The sequence below is a fragment of the Mchenga conophoros genome, linkage group LG18 (assembly GCF_057382185.1).
Source record: "Mchenga conophoros isolate Kocher_MC1m ecotype Shallow Benthic linkage group LG18, M_conophoros_male_GT1.1, whole genome shotgun sequence".
Classification (NCBI taxonomy): domain Eukaryota; kingdom Metazoa; phylum Chordata; class Actinopteri; order Cichliformes; family Cichlidae; genus Mchenga; species Mchenga conophoros.
The window spans coordinates 6184466-6208439 of record NC_140543.1 but is presented as its reverse complement, the minus strand read 5'-3'; the positions used below and the strand labels follow the sequence as shown (position 1 = coordinate 6208439).

At 41.8% G+C, this 23974-nt stretch overlaps 1 protein-coding gene across 4 annotated transcripts in view; it reads right to left on the bottom strand.

Moving 5' to 3' along the window:
* Nucleotides 1–137: 137 nt before the first annotated feature.
* The window catches only part of larp4b (La ribonucleoprotein 4B), a 52646-nt gene continuing 28809 nt past the window's right edge, over nucleotides 138–23974 (bottom strand). For 2 of the 4 annotated variants that reach the window (XM_085255376.1, XM_085255377.1), the window contains exons 4-17: nucleotides 22067–22231; nucleotides 21201–21279; nucleotides 18670–18806; nucleotides 17254–17357; nucleotides 15145–15255; nucleotides 14930–14983; nucleotides 14143–14349; nucleotides 13657–13760; nucleotides 12393–12656; nucleotides 11001–11046; nucleotides 10648–10818; nucleotides 9071–9261; nucleotides 8030–8141; nucleotides 138–3952 (exon numbers count right to left, since the gene is read on the bottom strand). In XM_085255376.1, the coding sequence (XP_085111502.1) occupies nucleotides 3620–3952; nucleotides 8030–8141; nucleotides 9071–9261; nucleotides 10648–10818; nucleotides 11001–11046; nucleotides 12393–12656; nucleotides 13657–13760; nucleotides 14143–14349; nucleotides 14930–14983; nucleotides 15145–15255; nucleotides 17254–17357; nucleotides 18670–18806; nucleotides 21201–21279; nucleotides 22067–22231 (2078 nt within the window). In that variant the 3' untranslated portion in view covers nucleotides 138–3619. The remainder of the gene's footprint in view (nucleotides 3953–8029; nucleotides 8142–9070; nucleotides 9262–10647; nucleotides 10819–11000; nucleotides 11047–12392; nucleotides 12657–13656; nucleotides 13761–14142; nucleotides 14350–14929; nucleotides 14984–15144; nucleotides 15256–17253; nucleotides 17358–18669; nucleotides 18807–21200; nucleotides 21280–22066; nucleotides 22232–23974) is intronic. The other 2 variants (XM_085255378.1, XM_085255379.1) reach the window with 2 other exon arrangements.

The window sequence follows — 23974 nt, the reverse complement described above, 5'->3', positions numbered from 1 at the left end:
CGTACATTTTACACAAAACAAAAAACAAAAAGTAGGAAAAGAAAGGAAACGCTGCTAGATTTGTACTCTCTCTCTCGCAGTAAGACTTGTGACGTCTGGTGTGACTAAATATTTCCACATCTCACGCTTCGTTAACATTTTGGGGATCTTTTCTGAAAAGAAATAAAACTCTATGCTTGTCTTGTAGAAAAGTTAAGGCAAAGTCATTTTTCAAGTTTAAATAAAATTCAAGTTTCTCAAACACTGGATGGATTTTTTTTTAACACACACACACACACACACACACACACTTATATATATATATATATAAGTGTGTGTGTGTGTGTGTGTGTGTGTGTGTGTGTGTGTGTGTGTGTGTGTGTGTGTATATATTGAGAGCTCAATACATCATTTTTTCCTTCTCCCAAAAAGAAAACTTAATGATATTTCTTGTGGAATAAACAGCACTGCTTTATAAATAAGTGGATATGGTGCATTTACATTTGTTTTACCATTTCCACCAATGAGGAAAACAAAAAAGAGAAAATAATAGACCCATCCAAGTGCATCTCAGTCCTTCAAAATAATAAAAAAATATTTTCTTTTTTCACTAAACTCAAGCTGTAGCATCCAAATCAAAAGCAGCTCTGACCAGGAGTACAGGCTCTTTAAATGAAGCTTTCCCTTCTCCAGGCTCCTGTTTTCTCTTAGTGGGATTACCCAGAATGCTTTTTGTTGCAGGAAGACTTCAGCGAGACATGCGAGGTCCCACCTAAACAGATATTGTGTATAGTACAGTGGTTTTTATTTATTTTTTTTCAGGGTGTTTTTGCATCTTAGGTGACGACTTCAAAAGATGAACCCGAGCACATGACCGAGGAGCAGGGAGGGAAGTCTTTTAAGTCATTTTTCAGACAGTTACATTCAAATTAAAAAACACACTCGGTTGGTTATCTGCCAAAGTGGTTGCTACAGTAGGCAGACCTTCCAACCAAAGCTGGAGCTGCCCTCCCTGAACGTGCGAGCTTGCTACTTCACTCTGGTGCAGGATGCAAAATTTTCCACCAGCTCTGGTATAAAATCGCTGCTTCGATTATGTCCCATGAAAGCTCTGACCAACTGGGTGCCGGCGCTTCAAACGAGCCAGGCTCGAGGTGAGTAAAGGATGTTTCCTCTTACTCTGTGCTTTAAATCGTCCTCCTGTCTGCTGCCATTTATCAAAGGTAACCAGAGTGAAGCGGCAACAGAGGAAGTCCCGTGTGCTCCGGTTGATCTTTTCCAATTTTTTCAGAGAAATCAAAGAGTGCAAACAAACTAGAAGAAAACAACAAAGCACGCCGACAGAGAGGAGGAAAGAAAAAAAAAAAAAACACCCCCAAACAACAATAATAAACAATCCTAGTGGTATAGACTTGAGGAAAACAGCGGAACATTTTCACCCCAAGGATGGATTTTACACACCTTCCTGCTCCAAACCTTCCAGCACTTAAATGTTTGGTTTAAGGCTGTTCACGAGTCCCGATGGGACCCCCAAAGCCAAATTATCGCTCTCTCACTTCAACATTGCAAACCACGTTCCAGAAAAAAAAAAAAAAAAATCCACTCGTTATTTACCTTCATAAAAATATACTCGTCTATTCAACCATCCCACTTCCCCATTTTCACCACTTTCCAACAAAATCCTCACTGACCCAAAACCCAAAGTTAAAAATCCAAACCACTGCATGTCTATTCAAGCAGCACCGAACAAAAACAAACAAACGAACAAAAAACGTTAAGCATCAGTCTTCAAAAATTTAATGCTGCACAGATGCTTCAACATGACCGACAAGACAAAAAAGCTTCAGTGATTGTGTCAATGGAGATGATGCAGCAGGGTGTTCGTCAACTTCCCTCCTGGAAAACTGAACTGTGTGTGTCATTCCCCAACTTCCTCCCCAAAAAACAAAACAAAGTTAGTCCCTTTTTTCACTTTAGGTAGGATTAATCACATGAATTTGCTTGCGAGAGTCTGAGAAAACAACAACAGTGCAATTAAACGTCTGCAGATGTAAATCAAGTATTTCTACTTACAGTATCAGAGGAGTTGTAGTAACAGATTCCAGGTTTTGATATCTAGCACCATAAGTAGGAGAAAGAACTACAAACATGCCACCGTTTGAAAGGAGGTTTGAACAGTTTGAACAGGAAACTTCCCACTGGATCAAATCGCCACACTGAACTCTGGACTTGTCCCATTTTATGGCAGGAAACTCACACACATCTCAGCCTCCTGATGAGTCACTGTGTCTCAGCAGATTTCCAGAAAATTAAACAAAAACCAAAAAACCCTCCGTTCGGCGCCTGTAAACAGACGTGTTTACTGAGCTGATAGCTGGTAGCTAGTGTTAATTTCCTCCTTCCTGCTTGCCAGCGTTCCCTCGCCTCCAGAATAAACAAAACCCTTTCAGATGGGAAGAAGCGGCTTCCTCGTCACCGCTCGATTTTTAAGTTTGTCAGCCTAAAACCTGCCCTGCATCTTCCTTCCTTCCACAATAATGATCAACAGTTTGACAGGAAATGAAAAGCGGGGAGAGAATTTAGCTTCCTGACTAGTTAAATGTCTGCAGACTCATATGCAGTGTGAGCAACACCTCACCTACTTTCACTGTTACAACAAGATGCCTCATTTTAGAGAAAAGTCATGTGCCCTTCCTGTGTGATACTAAAAAAAACAAAAAACAAAACAGCGCTGACCCCACGTTAAGCCACAGACGCACACTATGGTGAGTTAGCATGTTAGCAAAACAGAGAGGGAATAACAGCAGGAGGGGTGATCCTTTAAGAACAGGATCAGAGGGAGAAGACGCCGAGGGGAGGATGACCAATTACTGTACCAACAGCCAACTACGGTTTGCAAAAAACCCCAAAAAGACATAAAAGCCACCTAGTGTAAACAAACCTGCAAAAAATTCTATGTAAACCAAAGGATCCAAGTCTTCTTGTGATGTTGAGTTGCATATGGATGTGAATATGTATTTAAAAACAAAAGGACTAATAATGACCCATAATTAAGCCACTTAAAGTTGCACAATGCTGCCACTCAACATGCAAACAAACCCCTCATTATGACAGCCAAACAAGATGGAGTCTGTTTTATGCACCCTTTCCCATCATCCTTTGGGGTGGCTTCCAACAATGCCCTGCTGCTTCCCACACATGCGCGCGCGCACACACACACACACACACACACACACACACACACACACACACACACACGCGCAGACACACACACGCGCGGCTAATTTAATCCCACAAGGCCGTTTGGACAGAATGAACAAATTTCAGTGTTGTCTGTGCCACCTGACAGGCTGACACCACTACGTAATGCAAAAAGAGAAAAGGAGAAATAAAAGTGAAAAACCAAAAACAATAAATAGAATATAAAGAAAAAGAAACGGTGCTCTACATGCACAGTAAAGTGCTTTTTGTCTGCAAGCCCTGATCCAGAAAAGAAGGCGTCCTCTATGCTTGTTTGTGACGGGTGATTCTGGGATATAAGTATCGAGTAGCCCTGACTTGTATTTCCTTTATTTTTTTAAACGCATCTGTGGAGCATAGTAGTGGGGTTGGAGGACTTGGGGAGGGAAAGGAGGTCACCCTACTGCGGGGATTTGGGTGGGGTGTGGTGGGAATCTTTGTTGGGGGTTTTCCCTGGGTGTGGGGGCGGAGAGGCCCACCGCCCACCCGGCCTTCGGACCTCCTTCGGGGGTCTGCCTGTGGTGGCACCCGTTGAACTGGGTTTGGAGGAGGGGTGGTAAGTCTCTCTGGCCTTGGCCTCCCCTGAAGGCGTGGAGGCGTCGGGGCACTTCCTCTCCTCGCCTGCTGTGGCGGCGCAGGCTGGCTTAGCTTCCTTAGGGGTGGTTGGTTGCTGTAACGTCGGGGTATCCTTCACCCGCTGGCAGATCTCAGCGTAGGAGGGCTTCCTCTGCTCCTAGCAGGAAAACACAAGACAGTTGTAAAACATTCTGCACACATCCTTACAAAGCTCGTCTGTGGGCAGTTTGTGAACGAGTGGTTTTCATTTCCACCTTGAACAGGACAGAATCAGTTAGATCCCCGTATGGGTCCGTTAGCGTCAGTAACGAACTTCCTCACATGCATCTCACATACAATGCCTGGAAAGGTTCAGGCCTGTAGCACACGTGTCTCCAGAAGGAGAGCCCCAACAACAAATTGGTCCAAGCATCACACAAATAGAGAGGTAAGCTGAATTAAGTGACAGAATCTTCAGGTCTTTGCTTATATTTGTGCCATTTAGTCCAATGTTGTTGAAAAGGATGACCTTTAAGTCATAGAAAGAAAGTCAGTCTGTCCATCAGATGCATGTCCTCTATAATCTCTAGCACTTGCTCTACTTGGAGAGGATCCTTCTTAAGCCAATTCCTTGTTATGGCCTTTTTAGATGATGAAGATCCTGGGGTCCTTAGGGATGGCATAGGACATGATGTCATCTGTTAACTTGGATATACTGCCCCAAAATGAAGTCAATTGTGTACACGTCCAAAAGATATGAGAGTGATTGGCGTTCGGGTGACCACACTGTCTCCAACATTTTTGCTGGTGCGCTTGAAATTTGTTAGTAATATGTGGAGTAATGAAGAATCTAAATAGTAGGGGTGCAACGATATTCGTATCGATATTGAACCGTTCGATACAGTGCTTTCGGTTCGGTACGCATATGTATCGAACAATACAACATTTGTAATTTATTTTATCAACTTTCCTTCTGACGATGCTGTCTGTGTTGAGCGCTCAGTGAATCTGCGTTCGACTACTCCGCCTAGGCTGCACTGTCGAGTGCAGATCCACTGAGCGCTCAACACAGACAGCATAGTCAGGAGGAAGAGCGCAGGGCAAGCTAGCGAGACAGAAGTTAAGCTCTCCTTGTAAGATGGACCTCCCCCACCCTCATTCAGATCTGGCGTTTGGAATTATTTTGGTTTTCATGTGACGTATGACCCTGAAGGTAAGCGAGTCATGGACTAAAGTAAAACAGTATGTTGGATGTGCCATGCAATGCTCAATTACATTGGTGTGAACTAATGTGTTAGCGCAGTTAGCTCGTTAACGTGTTGGCCGTCTAGCCCCATGCACGGAGCGATCGGCGGTAGCTCGTTAACGGAGATTTGCCGTGTTGTGGCGTTAAGGTCATTTCAACGAGATTAACCTGAAAGCACTAGTGGGAACACAACGAATATGACTGCACATTTACGCCGACATCATCCTAGTGCAAAGACAAAAACAACAAGCATGCTACTAACTTTAGCCGAGTCATTTAGACAGCTGTTAGCACATGATTCTCCTTATGCTGCTGAGAATATAGCCCAGAAGAAGCGGATAGTATAGCTTTTATTTTGGAAAGAGACATTTCTCTGTAATAAACTCTCTTTTCCAAAGATGAGTGATTCCTCAATCAGATACAGGGCTTGCAATATCGCTAGCCCGACGTCCCGGTGCTAGCGATTTTTCCAGTCGGGCTACCAAAATCTACCTCTGCCCTGCCCGTCGGGCTATTGTAGGAAAAATATATGTCAATGCTTTTGCATTCTTTCAGAAATGTAGCTGGGTAATTATGTCATTGGCATCGGTGAGCCACTGTCAATATGTGACATATTGAAGTCGCGTTTGAATTTGCGCTTGTTTTTTTGCTTTCACTTTGCAATGACAGCACTGATCTGTGAGTGATGATAATTTGTGCACCAATTCCTCTGACATCGTCTTATTAATCGTTAGCTTACTATGCAAACATGACAAGTGAAATCTCCCGCAGCAAGCTTAAACATGTGAGAGGTTGATCGCGCAGAGAATCGCTGAGCTTATGTGAGTCCGTGTGTAAAAGTAGCAGTATATATATTTTAGTTCTGCTGAGCCAAATAAGACAGGTCGGGGTGAAGAAGTGACAGCCAAAGAAAAGCTTACCACAAAACGGAGAAGTTATGACAAATGAGACTATAAGGCAAAAAGAAAGTGCAGCTTTATGGTTTCATGGACAAAAGAATTTCTGTGGTTGCAATATGACGAGCTAAATAACCAGGGCTGCACATAAGTGGTCCGCAGGTGCGCATTCGCTGTCAAAATAAAAAACGCGCACAAGGGTTAGGGTTAAATTTAAAAACTGTACTTTTGAGTTAAAATATATATTTATAATTTTAATAAATGACAAATTAAAAAGGCATGAACATTTTTTTGTATCGAAAAAATATCGAACCGTGACACCAAAGTATCGAACCGAACCGTGAATTTTGTGTATCGTTGCACCCCTACTAAATAGAGTTTTCCGCACAAATTCCCTCCACCTTTTGGAACAAGTCGATGTTTGTTGTGTGGTGCACATATAGTGTGTTGTTACCATTTTGTTTTTCTAGCCCTTTTGTAGAGTTTAGACACAGTTTTGGTGGGCAGACATTTGTAAAGAGGAAGAACTCCCTTTTAACAGGAAGACATCTCCAGGGACAGGCTCAGAGAGAGAGCCATTAGCCACAAAGTGACAGAGAGAGCCGAAAGAGAGGACCCCAAACAGAAGGACAGACTGAAGTGAAGCATCAGGGATAGACTTTGTTCCCAATAACAGTTACAATTTGCCCACATTACAACAGCTCGAAGTCAGTAAAACTGTAAAGAAGCTTCTAAAAATACAACAGAACCAGGCAAACTGTGGGATTTAAGTTTCTGTACCTGCTCAGCTGATCTCTGTTTACTTACATTCATCAGCTGTGTTGGGATTTTATTTTTTTGCACAGATTCTGCCTCAATCTGCTCACAGCAGCTCACTGTTTGGTTTACACCAGCGTGACCATGAGTCCTTTGGTAGCGGGCAGCGAGAGTTGAAGCTCGGGTGTGAAATTCACGGTTTTCAGGGTTTTTAGCGTTATTTTTTTAATCTTTTTTATCGTTAACTCTGTTTGCCTGGGTCTTTTCCCGTGTGTTATGAATAAATCTTATTTTTTTTGGTACCGGTACTGGTTTTATCTTGTTGTATTTATCCACGACAAGGCCGGTCCATGAAAATATTGTCGGACATTAAACCGATCCGTGGCGCAAAAAAGGTTGGGGGCCGCTGGTTTACACTACACAGCAGTCTCCTAAACGTGTGCAGAAACTTTAATGTCAGGACTGAAAAATTAAAATTGAAAATATTGAAAATCAAAGAATTTGGCTGATAATTCAAGCCAAAGGCAAATTTTTATTAAGTGTATATAATTTATTAATAAACAACAAACATGAAAACAAGGAGATGAGAAAAAATGTATTTCACGCCGATGCAGGCACATGTCAATCAAACTTTTCCATGTATGAATATAACGCTGGGGACAGCCTGTAACTACAAACGTTCCCTTTTATACAGTTTGGGAAAACGCTGTAATAAACACGGCAACTGAGCTAAAAACATTCAGAATTTTGGCTCCTGAACATTTCAGAGATTAAGAGGTTCAACATGACAGCAGTGATATGATTGTTGAACCCACATTTGGCATGTTGATTGTATTTAATTTGCCAGATCCGTTTCTGTTCACTCCTACGCGCGCGTGTGTGTGTGTGTGTGTGTGTGTGTGTGTGGTCGTTGTTTTAGCAGCAGTACGTTTCAGACCTTGGCTCGTGTTTTATTGCTATTAAAAAAAAGACCAAAGCTGAGAGGAAAGCAGGGGTTGTTTTTTTCGCCCCTCCATCAAAACAGATTTTCTTCTTCAAAATGCACCGTTTCCTTCTGACACCTCACACAGACCTAAATTAAAGCTGTAAGAGGAAATTTGCCTTTGGCTTGTTACAAGTAAAGCTTTTTTGGCTGCTACATGTGTCCATTTTAAAAATGCACAGTTTTTTCCTCTAGAAATCGAGTTGTCTGCAATCAAAATCAATACGAGACTGCGCAGAATTAAGGTGCAATTAATTTGCCTTTTCTTCAGGATGAGATTTATTTAATGGTGACTGAGGTGTCTGAGAGGCAGCAAATATTAAAAAGCGCCGGTGAGCAGAAAAAACAAAACAAAAAGGAGGAATCAATACTGACTGTGGCAGCACCGTTGACTTGCACCGATTTGCTTGCAGTGGACAGAGTCCCAGGAACTCGCTCCACAGACAGCTGCACCTCCTTCGGCTTCACCTCTGTCACCTTCACCTCCCTGGAATAAAGAAACATGAGCCAACAGCATTAGGGTGGAATAATGAATTTAACATCATTTAGGAGGTCTGCAGTCCTCGAAACGCACATAATGGCTAAAGAAGTGATCAGTGCAACATGAAGAGGCAAACTGATGACTGTAATAAGACGAGATCTAATCAGAAAGCTCCTCCTCACCTTAATGTGGCCAACCTAATATTCAACATTATCTTCTTGTGCAGCTCAGGACTGTTTTCTCACAGACCTAAGTTTAAAGAAACAAAGCCTCGGTAATATCTTAGGAGGACTCATTTTAAACCACTAGGAGTTTGGAAGACGTGCGTGTGTTGTGGTTTACACATTTGCTTAAGAAGCAAGCGTTTGCTCCCAGGAGCAGACACGAAAAGTATTCACTATAAAAATTCTGCCTTATAAAACATCCGGAGCTTCCCGCTGTGGCAACCCTCACCCATTTCAGGGTGAGAGAATGAAGCCTAATGGTGCCACATGACTAAAATGTCCAAAATGACACATTTCATAGCTGTGAGAAACTGTCACAGTGCCATTGCAGGTATGGTGTGTGGCTGCCTTTCCAGTTCTGTAGTTAATACTCCTAATTTCCATTTTCTGTCACGTTTACTTCCTATAATGATCTGAAATAGGCTCACAAGCTTCCTGGAAAACGCTGCGTCTTTACCTGCAATGTCAGGCTGTTCTCGTGGGTGGATGGCACCTTTCCTGTCACATCCTCTCTCTCTCTCTAAATCGTAGGCTATTATGTTACACACTTTTCTTAACAGATACTAGAACCATTATGATAATTAATGACAGCATTTCAGCGAATGCTGTGTATGTTCGCAGCCTTATCTTCTACCCTACGGCTGTCAGTAAATGGCTTTTTACAGACTCTGCTCTACGTGCTGCAGTCAACAACATCTGAGTGCTTCTTACGTTACTGGGAGGGAGGGAGCGGGACTGTGCGGCGTGCCAGGGGAAGGGGGCAGCGTCGAGGCGGGGGTCGTGGTCGGGGTGGTCGGCGAGGGCTGGAAGGTTGTGGCCATCGGGGACGTTGAGGACCGGAGAGGCTCTTTGGGACCCGCTGGAGAGAGAGTGCCTCCACTACTGGATTCAGCACTTACATTCTGCAGCGACATCAAGCAAACAGCAAGCAGCAGAAATGACGTATTACAGCAAGTTCTTTACAGGTGAGCGTATATCAGTGTACAATGAAAAAGCAGGACCAGTAGCTAAAATTGCAGTGTTGGTGGTGCCTTCCTAAAGCCTTCTTTATACTTGTGCTGTTTTTCCATATCATAAAGAAATGCTAGATTAATGCTCCATATCGTGAGCCAACACACTCGAGAATCAGATTATTACTCTCAAGAGTCTCACCTTTATTTTGAGGAAGATTAAAAAAATAATAAAGAGTTTTCCAACATATTTCAAGGTACGTCTGTGAAGGTTCTCAGTCATCCAGGTCATCGTAGTCTAAGGAGCTTGGAAAGAAAAATTGTCTGGACTTCTTTAAGTTGTTTGAAGGCGTTTCACCTCTCATCTGAGAGGCTTCTTCAGTTCTAGGGTCAAAGAGGCGGTGGTTTACGACAACCAACCGTCTGCCATCTATAATCCAGTTTTGAGATCCCTTCCCAGACGCCTTAACGCCCACTCACATCCTGGGCCTTCTGACCTCAGGAAATCACAAGATGGGGTGGGGCTAGGTTTCACAATGAGTTCACCCGAAACCCTGGCTGATTGTGACCCACACCTGTTTTCACACCTTGGCTCATGTGATTGGGTAGAGGGGGAACCACCACAGGGATTAAATCTGAGAATCTCCACCATTTGACCTTAGAACTGAAGAAGCTTCTCGGATGAGAGATGGAACGTCTTCAAGCAACTTAGAAGTCCAGACGCTTTTCTTTCCAAGCTCCTTAGACTATTTAAAGGTATTGTTGCAGTTTGAACAGCCCGTTTTGTTTTTAGGAAGTGCCTGAGTCGAGTCACCATGAAATATCTGCGTGGCAGCCACAATAAGAGCTGGATGAATTCTCTATTCTTTCTAACACTGGGGCACCTTTTATGAAACAATTCAAAATCATGCACCAAAACCATGCTGACCCTTCACAAAAACAAATCACCAACATGGCTGATGTGTGTTGATTATTGTCATACTTTCATGCTGTGTGCTGAGTGGCAGCTTGTCATGGTCACTCCCGATTGTTTTTTCTTTAAGAAAATCGTATTTTTCTTTTGCACGCTCACTGCTCTCCTCACAAAAGTAAAACCGGCAAAATGGCGCTTCCTGGAGCAGGCGCTGTGATTGTACCCATCTTTACCACAAAACCTGCGTCTATTATCATCTTTGCTAACCAAGCACTTTACTGTATTATATTTTGTTTATACTAGAAGATTTAATTTAATATAACAATAAACCTCCAGGGCTTATTGGAGTTTACATTGATTCATACATAATTTAACACACCACTGACAAACCTATAGCTCAGTTTGAGTTTAGCATCAGTTCCTACCCGTTCCTTGGAGTTTCCGACGACTACGCTGCTGGCTAGTCGGTTGTCAAAGACGTCGTCAGTTTTGAGCTGGCCGGCTGCTCCGGGCAGAGGAGGGAAGCTGGAGAGACCGAGCTCGAAGCTTGGAGATGGAGGTTTTGGGGGCGGAGGCGGCGACTGAGGCGTCACTCTCTACACAGAGGCAACAAAGAGTCAGGAAACAAAACAGTCTTCGATTCACTTTCAAGATGTAAGGAATACATAAGTACTAATCTTGGTTTGCTTCCTTTAAACTGAGCATAAACTCACAGAAAAACTGTGGAATTTAAAGTTTGAAAAGAATCAGAATGACGAGGATAAAAATCAGTACTTACTGTAAACTTTTCGTCCCTCTTTTTCCTAGAAGCAGAAACATTTTTCCTTTAAGAAAAAGAACATCTCAATTTACAAACATCCGTTCTATCTAAAAACACCGACTTCACCTTACACAACGTCACCTAGAATTAATTAGTTGAGACTGAAAGATTTTAATAGGTTGGAACCAAAGACTAGTTTCAGTAATTATGCATCTGACAGAACGTGAAACATGGCCACAATCTCCCCTTCTGTTCCTCAGTTGGTGCACAGAATCGTGATGGCACAAGGAGGTTGGCCTCCTGGATATGAAATGTCACCACTTCATCATTTTATCCAGATACATGCAAAACTTTTAGTAGCCGATTAATTTTTGAGGAACAGCCGAAACAGGGCAAAAAATATATAATTCCAGATCCCATTAAACACAGAGACAAGTAAACGTAAAGCTTAAGATGTTGGGCCACCAGATCAGCTTCAAGTCCTCTAAAAGAAACTCGCTCATCTGCTGTTTTAATGGTGAGTCATTCTGGAAGTGATCGCTGGCAGCACGACATAAATGTTTCATCAGAGGATAAAGGTGATCACTCAGAACAGCTTTGGATAAGGTGTGGCCAAAAAGCTCCAAAACATTACCTCACTCAAATTTGGCTGATGCCCTGTTCAGTGTCATCATCTCTTAGTTTGTCCAGACAGCTTCCAATGCGGCTGCTATTCTTAGAAGTCCTGTTGTGCCCACTTACACTCTTTGCTCTGCAATTTAGCCAGACGGCAAATCTTGTCTTTCGTTTTAAAGTGACGCAAAATCTGGATGGAGGTCGATCACTGGTGATGGGAGCTGGGTCTCAGTTTAAAGTTAGTTTGTAAGACTGAACAGAGTGAGTCATGCGAGGAGTGACAGCAGGAGCACGATTCGCCTCGCTTTTAGTTTTTCCACTTTCACAAAAATTGAATCCAGTTGAAGAATCGAGGCTGGCGATTGGTCCGACAGGGCCTCCGCCTGGGCTGCTGCCCAACACAAAGTGCTGCGGACGCTGTACCACAACGAGCCGGTTGAGGTGTATGCGAAGATGATTCTGAATGGGAGGTTGGCCAAATTTAAATCAGGTAAGGTTTTTCATTTTTAGAGCTCAATTTCCAAACATTTTGACCACACTTTGTACTGACTGTTTCCCCTAAGAGGACCAAAACTTCAGGAAATGTGTGGCATCCCATTTCCAAAGACATTGTGTCCAAGAACAAAAGAGAATCACCTGAGCATGTTAGTTTACTCATGTTTTCACTTTAGGACAACCACATTCCAAGTGTCAGCGTGAACTGTTGAATTCCTCTCATAACACTTTGGAAACCTGCACTATCAGAGGGGAGTGGCAGAGTTATTGCTCTACACAAGTAAATGATCAGTGCCTGACCTTCCTCGGCCGATCCCCAGCGAGTAGTCTGTGGTTGCGGGCTCCGTTACTCGCCCCGTGCCCACAGTGTCCCTACGAGGGAAGGCTGCAGTGGAGGGTAACCTGGTTCTGGGTTGGCTGGTGGGGAGTCGCGTTGGCGGGCTGCTGCGAGCCCCATTGAGCCTCTCGCTGGGAAAGCCGGCAAAGAGGCTCGGGCTGTCCAGTAGCCCAGTGCTGCGATCCGCTGTGGGGATGGTCGGCCTCAGGTGAGGTTTGCTGTGATTCCTGCAGAAAAGGAAAACCTTGTGAGTCCATGTGAGCATTAAAACTTGGGTTTAAAGTGAATAATCGAACCCTGGGCCTACAATAAACTCATTCTGTGAAGGACCCCGCAAGTGACAGGTAAAACCAGATGGTGAGATTTCATTTTTGCGTTTGTGTTGCGTCTTCAGCCTTTGGAGGAGTAAAAAATCTACAAACTCAGTGAAACTGGAAGTGGATAAATTATTTAGATACAATCATTTCCCATATGCTGATGGTTTATTTACGAAATACAAAAGGAACTGATTTTCTGAGATTTTAGCTGCACAACCATCTCTGGGGTTTACAGAGAATGAAAAACAGCACACATCCAGTGAGCAGCAGCTCTATGATCGAAAATGCCTCGTTGATGTCAGAGCAGAGGGGCCAGACTGCTTCAAGCTAACAGGAAGACGACCTGAACTCAAAAAGCCACTCATTACAGCTAAAGTACGCAGAAGAGCATCTCTGATCTCCTCAAGCCTCGAAACAGAAGAGCTAAAGCAGCAGAAGACGACACCTGGTGCCACTCCTGTCAGCTAAAAACAGAAAACTCACGTGGGCTCACCAAAACTGGACAACAGAAAACAACTTCACAGACTTTTACCCCATTAAATTCATATTGTAACAAATCCTTAATTTAAAAAACCCCAAAAAAAACCAACCTCAAAACTTTGATAAGCAGGTAAATAATCATCATATGGTTAATCTGTCAATCACCCCTGGGATTACAAATAAGTAAAAACAAATGTTTTATGTTCTATGTTCGGTTTGTTTAAACACACAGCTGTGTGTCATACACACAACATTAGTGGGTGAACAGCTGATCACACCCTGTGTGAGGGTGATGGAGATGTGCTGGGACGACTGACGAACTTCCAGTGTGTTTACAAGTGGAGAAAGGTGAGATGCTGCCAGTTTACCTGGATTTATTATTCCAACAGCACGTACATTAACTACATTGTTCCACTGAACTATAACAAACCTGTTCCTGGGCGAGTAGTGTCTGACAGTGAGGGGCGACGTCGCTGGTTTGAAACTGTGAGATGTAAATCCGTTGATGAACTGGTTGTTGTGAAATGGAGTAACCTGGAGACAGAAAAACAGTTAAATAAGATGCATTTAAGTAACAAATTATTAAGCTAGTTGTGTGACTTTTGAACTTAATGTTTTCTAATGTAGTTGTTGATATTGTATGTTTATAAAAAGTGTCTTAAAAATGTGAAAGCACCAATTTAAATAGTTTATATTTAATAAAGCAGCCACTACAGAAAGCACAGTGTATTATTCAGACCGAAAAAGTCAATATTAAACACAAGTAACTAAATTTAATCCTGGTGCTGATCTGCTGGTCCTGATTTAATCTTAAATCCAAAAACAATTGTGAATTTACCGTTTTTGATACACAACTGAGCACCTGTTTGACTTCTTCTTTCCCAAATCCAATAAACACACAGTAACTCATTCTTACCAGCGCGGGGTCGATGAAGCTGTGTGTGGCCGACCAGGCCTGCGGCGTGATGAGGCTGTATAACGGGAATTGCTGCTGGGGGCTGTAAACCGGCGGGATGTAGTAGGATGTGTAGCGCTGCTGAGCGTACGGGTTCACCTCCACCGGCCGGTAACCGTTCTTTGGTATGAAAGTGTTGATAGCGATTGCCTTCGCCTTTATCCTCGCCTGGTAGAAAGAGCCCGAACAGAGAGAGAAATTAGCACCAGCGCCCAAAAGAGAGATCGATATTATAACTAACTGCTAATACAGTTGAGGAAAAAATACAAATAAAAAAATACATTTCTCAACCATCTTCACAAAATTTGTTTGTTTCATCGGTTGTTAATAAATATTCATGTGTACCATGGGCTTAGAGGTATTGATCAACGTTTTTCAGCCAAATCTAAAAAAGTGTTTTAGTACAGAGGAATGCAATTTACATTTACACGCTTCATGTGGTCCTTAAATAACAAGCAGGCCTCTGAATGAACCCCTTAAGCAAAAACCTGTGATTTGTGAGCTGTCTACAAAAAAGTTGGATGTGTGCTTCTCTGCTGATTCATTTTGCATGACAGGGGATAATATTTGACTTTTGAGACCACATTCATGAACAGAAGTGGTTTGAATATAGCTCAAAATGCATAAACTGACAGTGACGAGAGCCTGAAATCACCACCAGCAGGGTGCATCTGGTTCTCGAGCATCTTTTGATTTGCAAATTGTTTTCTTTCCAGCTCAGCCTCAAACCAATAAAATGTGAGCCTACCTTTATTGGCTTCCCTTGGAAGGTCTTTACTTCCTCACGGAGATATTGATATGCCTTTAAAACAAAGGGAACGCAGGACAGCATTAGTGACTTAAAACACACAAAGTTCACTGATAACTTTGATGCTTAAACTCAGATTTAAATACTAGTATAAATTACTAATGAAATCAAAACTGAATGAATGCATGAAATTAACTGTCCACATGTACGGATACCTGCTGTGCATCTGCTTCTGATTCAAAAGTGATGAACCAGTTGTCATTGTAGGCAAATTCACAGTTGATAAACTTGGGTAAGTTGTCCCCCTTAAAAAGAGCCTCGACCTCCTGCAAAACAAGAGAAACTCATTTCATTCCACTGTTTCACTACAGATCTGCTACAACCCCGGTGGCCCAGGCTGGGCAGCAAGACTATGAAAAAATAATAATGAAGATCTATTCAGTTATGTTTCCCAATTACAGATTTAAAAGTGGACATAGCCACCATGTTGCCTTACATGTTTATTTTCAATAGAATCTGCAATCAGAACAGCTGCCCCCTGCTGGTCATAAGATGGCACTTTGTATTGACGTCACGCTTCAGACCTGGAAGCTTCCTCCATCTGTCATTATTGTCTAATGGCAGATTAGATCAGTCTTTGCTATATGTGAATGATTTCATAGGTGGCCTCTTGTTGGCACAGCTTGCACCGTGGGAAATAAACTACACAAGTGCTGTATTAGTTTAACCTGAAGCAGCTTCATTCAAAATTACACCTTGAAGCAGAGAATGTGTCCAATATTAAGGCTATTTTCCATTTTCCAACTGGTTCTTCAAGCAGCCAGATTCACCTTCTGGTTTTGTTTTGTCATTATTATTATTATTATTGAACTCCACAGAGTACTAGTTTACACATTCTCTTAACAAGCAAAACAAAACCCCCCCTTTTTTTTTTAGCTGCGTCATGAAGTGCATCACAGAGAGCTGCACTACTGGGCGACCCCTTGTTGCTTCTAGAGATGCTTATAATTTTTGGCTGTTTGATCAATTTACTTCATATCTGCCGTAAAGACATCAGGAGACACTACAAGCATGTTTTCCAATTTCTTCTCTCTGTGGGTGCAAAAAGCTTTAAAGAAGCCTTCACAAATTCCCGCAGGTTAAACTGGACCAAAGGTACATTATTACATTTAATACTCGTAAGATTTAGACTACAAACAACCCATAATTGAATAAGCTGCAGAAAACCACGTTTCGCTGCTCCTCTCTCTATATTTCACAACTAAATATGATGCTCTGAGCAAAATAACTAGTGTACTTTCCAGTATTAAGGAAATATGGGGAATGATGTGATAGAAAAATATTGTTTATATGAGCAGATCTGTTTGACGTGGACTTTCTGCGGAGCTGAAAATGCACCGCTGTGATAACAGTCATTAGCTCGGAGTCAGCTGAACTGAAAATGTTCTGTCAGGCTGGGGCAGATAAGAGAGTTACTGATATCACACAAGACCTCTGCAAATGTTTTACCGTCACTGCTCGACAGGAAAATGCTTCTCAATAACCTCAAAATGCTCAAAATGTGTGGTTTGTGGTGCTTGCTGGGAAAGGACGGGTCATGACTGGATAAAATCCCGACTTTGCATTTTGGAAAGGTGAGGTGTCTACCTTAAATGTCTACTCTCTGGTCTCCTTTGGAGTCATACCACCTCGTTATCATGGTTTAATTAGCTTAATGTGTAACAGTGACAGCATTCTGCAGACTCAGCTTTAAGCATAACAAAGATTGATTTAAAAAATATCCAAGAACACGACATAAAACACACCAAATCCTAAATAAATCAAGGACACGTGTAGAGTTACCTGTTCAGGCACATATGATAACTAAAAAACTAATTATGGTGACTGAGGCATAAGAATTCACTATATTAAGTTATGCATCCTAACAGAAACATTAAATAATTCAGAGTCTGTCGACTTCATCCATGTTTGAACTTCATTAGCAGAATATTTCCCCTGAATTCAGAAATGAGTAAAATATTAAAGAAGAACTAAATTTAATTAACTAAAAGCAAACATTTATCTACTTGCATTTCTATTTACAATCCCAGTTTAACTACTGGGACTGTAAATAGAAGACCTTCTAAACAAATGTGAACAGACCATAAAGGCAAACTATCAATCAGACACCCAGACCAGACTGGCGTCTACAGTGTACATAAGCTATGCTTGTGTTCTAGGCGTGAGCCATTTCCATGGAATAATAATGCTTCTAGTGTTTGTTGACTCATGACAGTAGCGTCAAATGACAGACGTGTAATTGGACATCCTGTTTCGGCACTGACCTCTATGGGCGTGCTCTCTGGAACCTCTCTGAGGATCACGATGCAGCGGTTCTGATTGGGTCGCACCTTTTCCCCCTTCTCATCCACCTGGACCAATGGCAAAGCTGCAGGAAGCCATAAAGAAAAGGTGTTATGGGCCATTTCAGGAAGGATCAATCAGTACATCCCACCTAATAAGCCCTTCATAATCAGCTAGTTTATTACGTACAATAACTTTCACAGATCTAATGAAACCTTGCAAAATGTTCACCTTCAAACTATGAAACGTTTCCTGGTTATGTGTCCTGAAGGAACTCACAGGTGGGCTGAAATTCTGTGTGATCTGTCAATCTGTTTCTGAAGATTTTCTTTTTCTTTTCTGTGAACTTAAAGGCTGATATCCACTGTTTTGGCCACTGGTCCAAAACAGTCAGACCACAAATCTACTTTCTGGATGCATTTTGGTGCACGACTCCTCTAACAGACTTCTATTTTAACATGTGCAGATGTGACTAGACTCTGTGTGTAACAGATATTAAAAGTGCTTTTCAGGCTCTGAATTTCATGTGGGTACCTCCTGTATTCACAAAATTACGAGGACTCAAATATGCTGGAAAAAAATAATGCAAATTAAATACTGACTAATCTTGCAGTTTTACTCTTATTTTCTATGACAGACACTCACACACACACACCAGAGTGTACAACAGTCTCATATTAAATATGAACAAAGTCTAAAATGATGAGGTCAGAGTATTTAACTCCTATGCGCCCAAAGCTCCAGCTATGATCTCATAGCTGGAGCTTTGGGCACAGCAGCCCCATCCATCTGTTTGTGAGGAGCAGCCAATCAGGAAAAAAGTTGTCTTAAATGCAGGGGAAGGGAGCTAAAAGAGACTGTTTCAGACAGGATGGACGGGGGCTGCACTCAGGCTTTGTATAACATAGATAAATATGTAAAATTTCTAATCATGGATGCAGGACCTGAAACTGGCCAAACGGGTGATCTGTAAATTACAAGCAGTTTCATACTTGAACATCTTCAGAAAAAAATATTAATGCAAAAAGCCTAATCGCAGCGTAATTACATGATGGTTTATTTACAGTAACCTGATTAAATTCAAATATAAAACTCTTGGCAGTGTACAGATCAATGAGCCATTAAATAAAAAGGCCTCCAAGCTAGAAAGGATTAATTTAAGCAGTAAACTAAGTACGAGCACAAATCAAACACAAGTAGGTAAGACTCTGCTGGATGCACTTTAACGACCTCTCCTGGGAAATCAACTCCAACCACATGCTGATAGAAATTCACTCTGATAAGGTTTTCTTGACATGCAGCTCGTTCAGGTAAACAAGCACAATGACGAGTTCTGATTGAACTCCAAGAAAAATAACTGGTGCATAAAACTGTGACTTTGAAAGCATGTCGCTCACATCGTAAGATGTCCACAATCAGCTCCACGTCCGTGCTGAGCTTTTTGATGTGGTCCAGGTTGGCCACCGTCACAATTGGCACATATTGGTCACTGTCCATTTGGGAGATGAGGTACATGTCACTGGCCAGATTCTCCCTGCCAAACGGAGACGCAGACAGGAGAGGTTAGTTAGACTTTCATGGTGTAGGTGGCAAAAGGTGCAGCAGTGAAAACAAACTTCATTTTCTCTGATAAACAATTCTGTGATTAGCACCCACAGCTGCTCTTAAATAAGAGCGACTCTTACACGTGTAATAAACATCAGCTTTGCTGAGGGTGACACTGCATCTGAATCGCTGCTCTTCTGGTAACAAGTGCACCTTTTGAAACTCCTTCAGTTTACAGCTGTTGCACATTTGGCTGCTTTGCTTTTGCAACTGTGAGATTTTTCTCAAAAGAATGCACTGTAGGTGTGTATGGTCCAGTATTTTGTAACCCAGCAGTAGTCTTTTGGTTTCTATAGCTTCTTGTTTTCATATCTGATCAGTTTTGGGGTTTTTTTTCTTTTAACTTCCACTGTAGTTTTGGAGAAGCTAACAGTATGCTATTGTTGTTGGCTTGTTCCAAGTTCACAGAGAGGAGAAAATGAAATGAATTTTTCAAGGCCTCAGTTCCTTTCAAATCAGCAGCTAAGCCACCACCACCGCAGAGGCATTCAAAAGTATGAAATAAGGCTTTCATTCAGACTACGCCTGACGCCCACACCCAAAGGGAGAGAGAGAGAGAGAAGAGGCCTGATCGGTATCAAAAACAATACATAGTCTTCCAGTACACTAGCTGCACACACACATTTAATTATTGATGGATTTAATAATTCTTTTAGCGCATGAACAATGATGTTGGAACATATATAATTACCATCACACCTCCCAGTACGACCGAAAATATTAATTTACTCTGACAAAGAGAGAGGGGGAATAAAAAAGCAGAATTCCCATGAACCCTGTACGGACGGACGGACGGACGGACGGACGGACACACAGCAGACAGACGGCTGATTCAGTGTACAAATGCTCCACGAAGGCACCCTGAGACACCACTTTTGGATCTTGTCGGCCGTTTGTTTTGTTTTGTTGCGTCATACAATATGACATTCACACCACTGACCATACTGACTTCACCCACCACTGTTTAAGTCTTCTCTTTTATGGTTATTTTACTTTAATAAGCCTTAATTGGAATGAGTGTGTGGCCCAGTTTGTGACAGTCCGAATGAGCAGTGTTACAACATTCAACCCACAGAGCTTAAGTGTCCCTCCAACAAAAAGGTTGAAACACACAAAATCCACACAATTAGGAGGCAGTGCTACGACCCAGTTGGAGTGGGAGAAAATGTTTTCCTAGAATTAACAGCAGCCCTTGTTAACGCCGTCACTGTAAATGTAATCAAAACCTAAAAGTCATGGTCAAAAAGCTTAAACATCATTGGTCACAGGCTTGTTTTAAACAAGGAAGGTAGAAAGAAAAAAGCCCCATCTTGCTTAATTTTCTAAATTAAGAAGATTTCTTGTAAACTTTGCCTCTGGCTGAAAGCAGCCGTCCCCTCTCTTACTAGCAGAGATGTCCGAGTCTACAGAGGAAGGCGGATTCATTTTTAACCTTTAGCTTTCAGATTACTACTACTAATACCACTAATAAAGAGAACTATAATATGAGATGGGTATTTGGTTAAGATTTGCAGCAGTACAATCCCCCCTCCCATGAGCAAGTATAAATGCACACTGCGCCTGTAGCTGGACACTGCACAAGGCTCATTATGGTTTAAAGCCCCATGTTGTACTTTAAAAGCAATCTCATGGGCAGTCACCGTTGTTCGAGACGATCTTAAATTCTCTAGTAGAACAAATACACACAAATGCAAATAAACAAACCACATATTAAAAGTCTGGATTTTGTCTTGATGCCCAAAACAAAATAAAATTTGGGCCCTGGGAGTAAACCAAGAGAAAACTAATAGCATATGAGAGCAAGCATAGAGCAGAAACATTTTTGTTTATGGTACAGTGGGTTTCAGGTCGTGTTCACACGTGCAGCCAGCCAACAGTCATAGTTGGGGAGTGCACAGATGCAGACCCTTGGGAGCACAGGCAGATGACAACATTTACGTCATGAAGGCTACTGTGGACGCCTGAGGTTTCACTGCCACAGAAAGTATTATTTGAGCCTAATGTGCTGATTATACCAATCAGGAACCACAGGATTCAAGGAGGCAGAATAACACATGAGTGGACTGCACACAGTCATCCACAAGTCATTGTGTTAATCACTTTCAAGTAGATGTTTTTCCTTCCAGATCTTAATCTAAGTGCTTTTCTCCATTAGCAAGTATGAAACAGCTGCTGAGCAATGATTGAAGTAGATGGGCTGAGATTTCAGCACAGTACGCCAGTTTCTCATGGATAGTTCGAGGCTTAGTGAAGGAGATGTCCCTACATTCAAAGAAAAGCATAAAATTCTGGGCTGTACTGTGATATGAAGCTACTGGCTCACCGGGAAAGACAGAACTCCAGGGTCTTCTTCAGGTGCTCCCTCAAGCCCTCCTGGGGGTTGTCAGGCTGGGGATCACTGCCTGTTGATAGAGGATAAAGATTTTGGTAAAATAAGGAGCAACTAAGCTTATGTCTAATCCTCTAAACACTATCCAGACAATGAAATGGGATGTGGGTGGAGAGGGTTGTAAAATATGGAGAAGGAAAAAAAGTGTCGTATTTACACACAGCAAATACTCATGCAAGCTAATTTAATGTGTTGGAAGCAATGGCACGGGCGCTAAGAAACCTACTCCTACACGGTTGTATAATCACAGTCATCTTAATACCACCCATTCCTCCCTTAGCCTCGTTGTTTTTGTCAACACTTCTTTCAAGCAGAGGGCACTTAAAAAGATAAATGTCTCGTAGCAGATCGTGTCTGGAACAGGTCAATGACATTTTAATGATGCAATAAATAACACATAAAACAAATACCTCTCAAGCGGTCACTGTTCTCCTTCAAAAATAAATCTACTGCCCGAGGACAGACTGTCCCTTAATATTCGACCACATTAGCCGACTGTGTTTGGTTGTAGTTCATTCTAACCTTGAGTTATCCAAGATCAGGTGAAATCAAACTTATTTAGATCCCCGTGTGATTGACGAGGCCAACACACTTAAAATCCTTAAAAGCCTTCTAATAGCCGTGCCTGTGGTATAAATGTGGACATCGTCAAGTTACTTTGTTTACAAACTTGGGTGTCCACGCCGCCCCATCAAAAATCAGCACAAAAGTATCCATGTGTAGACATGTGGATAAACACCGCTGATACACAACTACTTCAGAGCCTCCTCTGACTAACAACCAATCACTAACCAGCCCACCTGTGTGCCCTGGCTGCCCAGGCTTGGGGTATTCTGTGTAGGCTGACTCGGAGCACTCCAGAGTGACGGCGGCTGGCTCAGCCAGCATTACTGGTACCGGTGGAGGCTCATCTGGGTCGGTTAGAAGGGGCTCCTTGTAAGCCTTGTCTTCACTGGCTTCATAGCCTGTGACAATCAACAATGGGCATTATGATAATGATTAAAGGCATAAGAATATCACCAGATGTTTAAAAGGGGGGCTATGAGCATAATAGTAGTTATTTTTATTTATTTATTTATTTAACATGGTTTGTAGTTCAAATTAGTTTATTGGAATCTTAAACTGGGCCTTGATCCAGCCCCTCAGCTCAACCTCTAAAACCAGCCATTTAAGGACACCCTACCTTTAAACTGTGTTGGTTCTGATTGGCTGCCCCTCCAGCTACAGAAGGTGTGAACAGCAGGTGGGTGGGGGTGATATCATACAGAGTAGATACTCAGTATTTAGATCAGTCTGAGTGTTTGGCTCACACTGTTTACATGACAGATGCTCTCATCATTTGAAAATTTGATTTGATTAATATGAACATATATAGCAGAAGATAAGGAAAAGCAAGAAAACAGCTCCAATGTGAATTGAGAGCAGTGTCCTTTTTAAGTTCTAAGTGCCGAATTTCCAACCTTGTCCCAGTTCAGCAACAATACACCTGTGCAATGACAAATGGACATTATTACCAGAGGCAATCTGAAGCATCTGGCCTGGCACATAAACTCAGCCTTTTCCTGATTAAGATGCAAAGACCATCGTTCTGAACGCTCTTTTCCTTTTAGAGCACAACAGATCTTATAGAAATACACAATGATAATGTGAGCAACTTAAATAATGAATAATTATGAATCATTAAAGGCTGGGCAAAAAACTAATGTAATTCCAAAATAAAACCTTTTCTACAGCACTAATTACATCTAAACAAAACAAGTATTGCCTTTAAAACAAATGATCCATCTTAACATAAATGTAAATATTGCACTACTGGTAATATTGTACTAATAACAGTACTAACAAGTGTTTTTTTTGGTCCATTATGCAATGATAAATACATTTACTGGAAATGTTTCTCAAATAAACTGTACCAAGAAAGAAACTGTATATTTTGTGCTACAGACAAACACCATTTCTGGCTGTAGCGTAGCAATAAGCCTAGCAATAAATCCTGAGAATTAGTGCTGTGGATTTCATTTACACTGAATTAAAAACAAAGTGGGTATGAAGGCAATGTCGAGTCAACAGCAAATTAAAATGAAAACAGATCACAAAGGAGAGATGTGCCAGAACAGAATGAAACATGATAATATACTAAAACCAGAGAAAAATTACATTCAGGTAATTAAGCACATAACCATTTATTAAAACAGTATTGGGACAAATTTTAATACTGGGTTAAACAGTGTGGGACTAGTAATGCCATCGTATTCAAGAGCATTTTCCTCTTAATTTGTGTTTGAGGGTTTTAAGCAACCTCCATCAAATCACAGTGCCGGCAATTTTCCTTAAGGTCTGGCTAAACTCTCTTCAGGGTGCTCTATGGAAATACTCTGCACATGACTGAACGGTACAGTGACTTAAACTGAAAACAGTTCATCTACTCAGAGCCGTGTCCCCCGTGGGAAATGGTTCGTTTTATCTTTTAGATTCGTTTCAAACACAAAAGACTTGGCAGGAGCATAACAGCGACCATAACAGCACAGCACAAAGGCCACTTCACAGATAAAAATAAAAAAGTAAATCTTTTAAGAGAGTGAACTCTCTGATTGGAAGTAATCCGTGGGAGGTTCAGTAAACGTTGCATCCTTTGAACTTGGTGGCTGTACTGGTGAGGCACAACTTTTACTTTAAAGGGAAACGTTTCCAATTACTTTCCACTTTTC